Source organism: Trypanosoma rangeli (genome assembly GCF_003719475.1).
Source record: "Trypanosoma rangeli strain AM80 chromosome Unknown Tra_15.4_contig_00647, whole genome shotgun sequence".
Lineage (NCBI taxonomy): Eukaryota > Euglenozoa > Kinetoplastea > Trypanosomatida > Trypanosomatidae > Trypanosoma > Trypanosoma rangeli.
Window position 1 is genome coordinate 1 of NW_021706397.1, and position 5910 is coordinate 5910.

General features: G+C 49.9%; 2 protein-coding genes across 2 annotated transcripts, besides 9 other annotated features; both read left to right on the forward strand.

Moving 5' to 3' along the window:
• The first annotated feature begins 2 nt into the window (after window positions 1-2).
• Window positions 3-23: a microsatellite.
• A 477-nt stretch (window positions 24-500) lies between these two features.
• On the forward strand, window positions 501-2330 carry TraAM80_09676 (trichohyalin; the record flags this gene model as incomplete). The annotated part of the gene is made up of 1 exon (XM_029386344.1): window positions 501-2330. The coding sequence occupies one exon, from the start codon at window positions 501-503 to the stop codon at window positions 2328-2330; it is 1830 nt and encodes a 609-aa protein (XP_029233784.1).
• An 11-nt stretch (window positions 2331-2341) lies between these two features.
• Window positions 2342-2371: a microsatellite.
• A 266-nt stretch (window positions 2372-2637) lies between these two features.
• Window positions 2638-2662: a microsatellite.
• Window positions 2663-2669: 7 nt separating this feature from the next.
• Window positions 2670-2697: a microsatellite.
• Window positions 2698-2769: 72 nt separating this feature from the next.
• Window positions 2770-2809: a microsatellite.
• Window positions 2810-2969: 160 nt separating this feature from the next.
• Window positions 2970-5267, forward strand: TraAM80_09677 (transporter protein; the record flags this gene model as incomplete). The annotated part of the gene is made up of 1 exon (XM_029386345.1): window positions 2970-5267. The coding sequence occupies one exon, from the start codon at window positions 2970-2972 to the stop codon at window positions 5265-5267; it is 2298 nt and encodes a 765-aa protein (XP_029233785.1).
• Window positions 5268-5315: 48 nt separating this feature from the next.
• Window positions 5316-5338: a microsatellite.
• Window positions 5339-5747: 409 nt separating this feature from the next.
• Window positions 5748-5789: a microsatellite.
• Window positions 5790-5816: a microsatellite.
• A 64-nt stretch (window positions 5817-5880) lies between these two features.
• Window positions 5881-5910: a microsatellite.

The window sequence follows — 5910 nt, forward strand, 5'->3', positions numbered from 1 at the left end:
TCCCTCCCTCCTCCTCCTCCTCCCACTCGACGCGTGTTTCATGGCATGCAGGCACATAGGTACGAATACTTTTTTATAATATGTAATTTTCATGAATGAGGAGTATACAAACATATGTACATACGTATAAGGAGTGGGAGTGAGCGAGAGTATAACCAGCACGCAGAGCACTGATTACGTGTTTTTTTTAATTACTTCAATTGTTTTTTTCTTTTGTTCCTCTTTTCTTTAAATTTTCTTTTTTACTTTTCTACTTGTGTATGGCGAGTGAGAGGGGGGGAGAGAAGTCAAAAAAGTGGCGGGTGAAAGCAGCAGGTTGTAATAATGTTCCCATATCACTGATTTATTCGTGGTTTGTGCTTCCTTCCTCTTCGCATGTGCGTGTTTTGGGCGGTTCTTTACACACCAAATGTATTGCAATAGGGTGAGGGTGTGAGTTGCGTGACGGACAAAGAGAAAGGGGAGGAGAAAAAAAGGAAAAAAAACTGAGAGAGAAACCGATGCAACGGGCCTCGCGCACGCTGTGGCTGCTCAGCGGCATCAACTCCGGGCGTCTTCGTCTCGCCGAGCAGTTCGCGACCATGCAGGGATGGCAGGCGGGCGAAGACACCGCCTTCGATGCGTACGTCAAGGAGAAGCGGCAGAAGGAGCGCTACGAGGCGTTTGATCAACGTGTTGAGCGGGGATACGCGGCTGCGGCGAAGCTGCACAAGGCGGAGGTCCAGAATGCTGTGAAGCGGCGTCTAAAGGCCACGGGAGCGAAGTTTACTGCCGCAACACTGCGAGAGATGAAAGTCGCCCTGGAAGAGCGTATGGTCTGGCTTCGTGAGGTGTGGACACAGATTGATGCGGACTACCGTAGCGGCGACACTGCTCGACAGGAGACCGCCGCGCGTGAGATATCCGCCGCTCTGATGGGTGAGCCGAGCGACTACATGCAGTGGGTGTATGAAAAGAAGCGAGAACTTCGATTTGCAGGACCCATAAAACGTGCTGAAATGCAAAGTGAGCTGCAGAGCGCGGAGCTGCCGGATGTCTCGGATGAGGAGGTGAATCGCTACCACGCTTTGAGACTTAACATGATGGAGGTGGAGCAAAATGTCAAGGCCAAGTACGGCTTGGCGGGCCAACAGCACTGGGCCGAGTTGCAGGCAGAGAAAGATGATGAGTACTTGAAAAAGCTGGATGATGCTGCAGAGGTCTACAAACAACTACTTGATCAGAACGCACGCCTGGATGAATCGAAGCGAACAGAGCTGCAACGAAGTCACGTGGAACGTTTGCATCAGGCCCAGGTGCGGTTTAAGGCCGCTATGGAGATGGAGAAAGAGCGGGAAAAGTTGATAGAGGCTTACAAGACAATGAAGGAGGAGAGAGAGTTGAAAGAAAAAGAGCAGCGCCGCGTTCTCCTGCAGGAGGCGGCTGAAATGCGAGCAAAGGGCAAGACCAATGCCGAAGTGATTGCTGCCTTAAAGGAAAGGCAGCTTGAGATCAACGCACAACGTCAGGCGGAGTATGAGTTGAAGGAACGTGAAGAGGCCTTGCAGCGTAAGTCACGATTGGTAGACATGATAGCGCAGTTTAAACATGATGTAGAGGAGCGTGAGGGTCGGGAGTTGCTTCAACAGCAGAAGCGCACGGCAGATCGACCTCTAAATGTTTTCGGATTTAGCGATGATGACGCTGTAGATGGAGCAGAGCTGTCTGTGCATGGCGTGGAGGATGCGGAGTCGGCGCTTTTGGTACACTCCGCGAAGGAGTCGAACATGACAAGAGGAGACAGCGGCAGCAACAGTCGTAGTATTGCACGCCCATTACCACACCCGCAGAAGAATGCACTATGGACCGCCATTAACGAAGATACGTACGAAGATCCGTTCCACGCCGTTCACCAGGCCCGTCTCGATGCGGCAAAAACGTACGACCCCTCGTATGCCCGTACCTTTCCCTTGAACCTTGTCTTGGGACGCAAATACAGCCGACAGGGGGCGGGTGAAATGGCGGTGGGTAACGAGACAGACCGACAGATTCTGCAGAAGGGTAATGCAGTGGCGATGAGCTTCCAGTGGGGAATTGGTAGTAATACTGTACATGATCTGGATGCAGAGGGGAGCACGGACTACTTCATGGATGGCAACTTTCATGTGCGTGACAAAAACACTGGGGACATTGACTGGCGCTATGAAAAGAAGAAGGGTGGAGCCATATTTAAGGGACCCAAGTTCTACCGCCTCGGGGCGCAGCGTGAGGCAATGGACCCTGGCGAGCGGTCAATGGATCCCATGCCCTACACGAAGCTGCCGCGTGAACATAAGTGGCGCAGTAGCTAGATATATCGCTATCTCTCTCTCTCTCTCCCTCTCTCTCTCTCCCTTCCTCCCTCTTGAGACCTGCATGCCTACTTTTCTTTCTTTATGTGTATGGATTTACATTGCGCTGTGGATCAAAAAAATGAGGAAAATCAAAAACCCGAGCATGTTGCATGAACTTTTCTGTCGTTGTTGTTTATTTCGTTCTTTCCTTCTTTCTTTGTTGTTGTGTTGCCTTGGTTTATTTCCTAGAAAAGCTAGGGTACATACGAACTCTCACACACAGTCGCCTTGAAGTATAATTACTTTGGCTGCTGCGCTTGCTGATTGTGTTTGTGTGTGTGTGTGTTGTGATTACGCTTTGTTTGTTTTTGTTTTTTGTTTTTTTGCTGGGGGAGGGGGGTAAAATTTAAGAACCCGAAGAGGGAAAAAGCAAAGAGAGTACAGCTTGCTCTCATTTTGTGTGTGTGTATGTGCATGTGTGTGTTTGTGTTTGTGTGCAGGCAAGCAAGTAAATAGAAAAGGACAGAGCACAGGTAAATTAAAATATATATAAGGGTATTAATAATATTACGGCGAGCTTGGGAGAAAATCAGAGGTGCTGACGTGCGGCGGCAGCGGTGGTGGTGGGGACGAGGCTACATTTAAAAGAGGGGGCGCATGCCGAGGGCACAAACTCAGAGGGAGTCTAGTAGCATGTTGGTCACGGCGCGGGATCTCACGGAGAAAGGTGGGTTTGCCACAACAACGCTGGAGGTTAGCATTAACACGCAGGACCCGCTTGACGTTGACCTTTCTATCAGCATCCCTCTGCTGCGACGTAATTTGTTGCTCTTTACTGTACTCAAGACGATTGGGTCTTTTGATTCGGGGGCATTTAGTGCGGCGCTTGGGGCGGAAAACGGCATTGCAGAGGAGTGGGGTCTGGGCACGGTGCGACAGGGAACGCTCACTTCTAGTGTCTTTCTCGGCAACATCCTTGGGTGCCCACTCTCAGGTCATCTTTTTTCACACCACAACGCAAAACAAGTGTTGGTGGGCTCGCTTATATTGCACACAGTATTTACTTTTCTCTTTGCAACACTGACAAATTACGAGTTTGCCCTGTTTTGTCGGTTTTTCATTGGTATCACCTTGTCGACTGTCATTGTATATGTGCCTGTGTGGGTGGACATATTTGCCCCGCGTGATCGTCAGTCGGTTTGGATGGCCTCACATAATGCTGGAGTGCCCCTTGGCATTATGCTTGGTTACACTTGTGGCGCGTTTCTTCCATCGTACACCAATGTCAATTGGGAGTGGGCATTTTATATCAAATGTATTCTCACAATACCGGCCGTGGCTTATTTAATGCGCGTGGACTCCCGCTCCATTGCTCGGCCCAGCCGAAATAGATCGGAATCTGCACCAAACGTTGCTGCATTTGCTGCAGCGGACATGAGTGCGGCTGAGCGGGTCTTGAATTTTCTTCATTCGAACATGCGATTGATGTGGAGTTCCTGCATCCCTCTATTTTGTAATACAGAATATATGTGTAGTACACTTGCCATGTGTTCCTTGTACTTTGTGGTGACTGGACTGCAGAACTTTGTGACGCAGTACCTTCGTGAGGAGCCATTTAATGCGTCCATGAAAACAATCATGTTAGGGTTTGGTGGTGCTGTTGTAACTGCTCCTGTTATTGGTGTCATTGTGGGTGGTATCCTGCTTGATCGCATCGGTGGCTACCAAAGAAATCTACGACGTGTGACTACCTTCGTTTGTGTGTGGGGCGCTGCTGCCGCTTTTTTTAGTGTCATCTGTATTTTCGTCACTGATACGATGACGTTTTTGTTTGTTATCTCTATTGTGCTGTTTTGTGGCGGTGCCATTGTTCCTCCGGGAAGCGGGACAGTGGTAACGTCTGTGCCTGAGCTTCTCCGCCCCGCCGCTGCTGCCTTCTCGCAGATGATGTACAACCTTCTGGGTAACTTTAGTGGCCCTATGGTGTGCGGATACGTGGCCCAGTGGACGGGGCAGCTAAAATACGGCATCTACACGGTTCTTTCATGCAGTGCGGTGGGTCTCATCCCGATGTTGGTGCTACTGCGCAAGGTATTGAGCACGCCAGAAGCGCCAACGCCGTTGTTGGCGCTCGCGCGTAGCCGACAGCGCTACCCGCAGACGACAGCTGTGAAGGATGCGCGGTCGTTGTCAGCTGAAGTGAGCTACATGGATATGATGAGGCATGAGTCGTCACGCATGGAACAGTCGGATGATGATGCCCTGCTGCTTGATGAGGAGGCCGTCAAACAGAGGACTAGCAGCGTCAATGTCACCCCGAATGTTAATGCTTTCGTTACGACATCGGTGGCGGTGGCGCAGACGCAAGCGTTTTCTCAGCCAAAAAAAAATATGCGGCAAGCTACAAAGCACGCGGAGGCGCCTGTTCTGGTGGTGCACAATGGGGTTGGCGCATCAAAAGACAAAGAACAAGAAAAACAACGGGAACCGTCGCTGTCATCGGTCGGGTTTGTGACGGGTAGAACGCCGGAGGTTATCCATATAAATGGTGAAGCCGAGGAGCAGGAGTGGGTGCACAGGCAACGCAGCTGCGGGGGAATTGCAGCGACAAATGGGAGTGTTGAGTCCACCTTGCATAGAAGTGAGGCGATGGAAGGTGGCATGGATGGGGGCGATGAGTTTGACTTGATGATGGAGGCTGACGCCGCGCAGATGATGTCATTTCCAAATCGTCACAGCTTTGGGCTTGATATTTTGCGCTCGTTTCTGAGCAGCGCATCGCATCGGCACTCGTCGTCACGGAGCAGCAGCTCTAATCCCTCGATGGCAGTCACAGAGGAATTGAAGGAGGTTAATGTGGGTAGTCTTATTGATGAGCGCTGCAGTTCGGGTGGCAGCAGTGCGATTAGTCCAAGCCACACACCGGCCGCGTTGGCGAAAGGTTCACCGCGGTAACTGCATGTGTGAAACTGAGCCGAGGTGGCGAACTGTGAGACATGAAAAGAGGGAGGGAGGAAAGGAGGGAGTGGCGTACATGAAATTCAAAGTGTCTTTGCATTTTTGTGAATAGCAGCGGTCATTTAAACGAGGGTGGAGTGATAAGAGAGATGAGAACAAGATTTGTGTCTGTTCTTGGGCAGGACGTGTGATGTGACGGTTGAACTGCCTCACCAGTTTTCTTTCCTTCCTTTTTTGCTCTTGTGTTTGTGTGTTTGTCTTTGGTCTTACGTGTAATATTTCTTCGTGGCTTTTTGCTCTTGTTGTGTGCGCGTCACGTGGGTTTTCTCAGAATCCTCCCCCGTGGGTGCCACACACTGGGGAACAGCCGTTATGACGGGGAAAAGGAGGGAAATGAACTAAGTAGTAAAAAGACTATGTAAACAAACGTGTGTTTTCTTTTCTTTTTCCCTAATCGTGTTGTTCTACGTATTACCAGTTGTTGTTGTGTTGTTGTTTTTTTTATTGTTTTCGTCGTTGTCTCTCTCTCTCTCTCTCTCTCTCTCTTTCCTTTTCTCTGTTTTCGTTCCGTTTTACCTTCTCTGCCGTATTGCTACGTGGTCGTCTATGCATATATATATATATATATATATATATATAT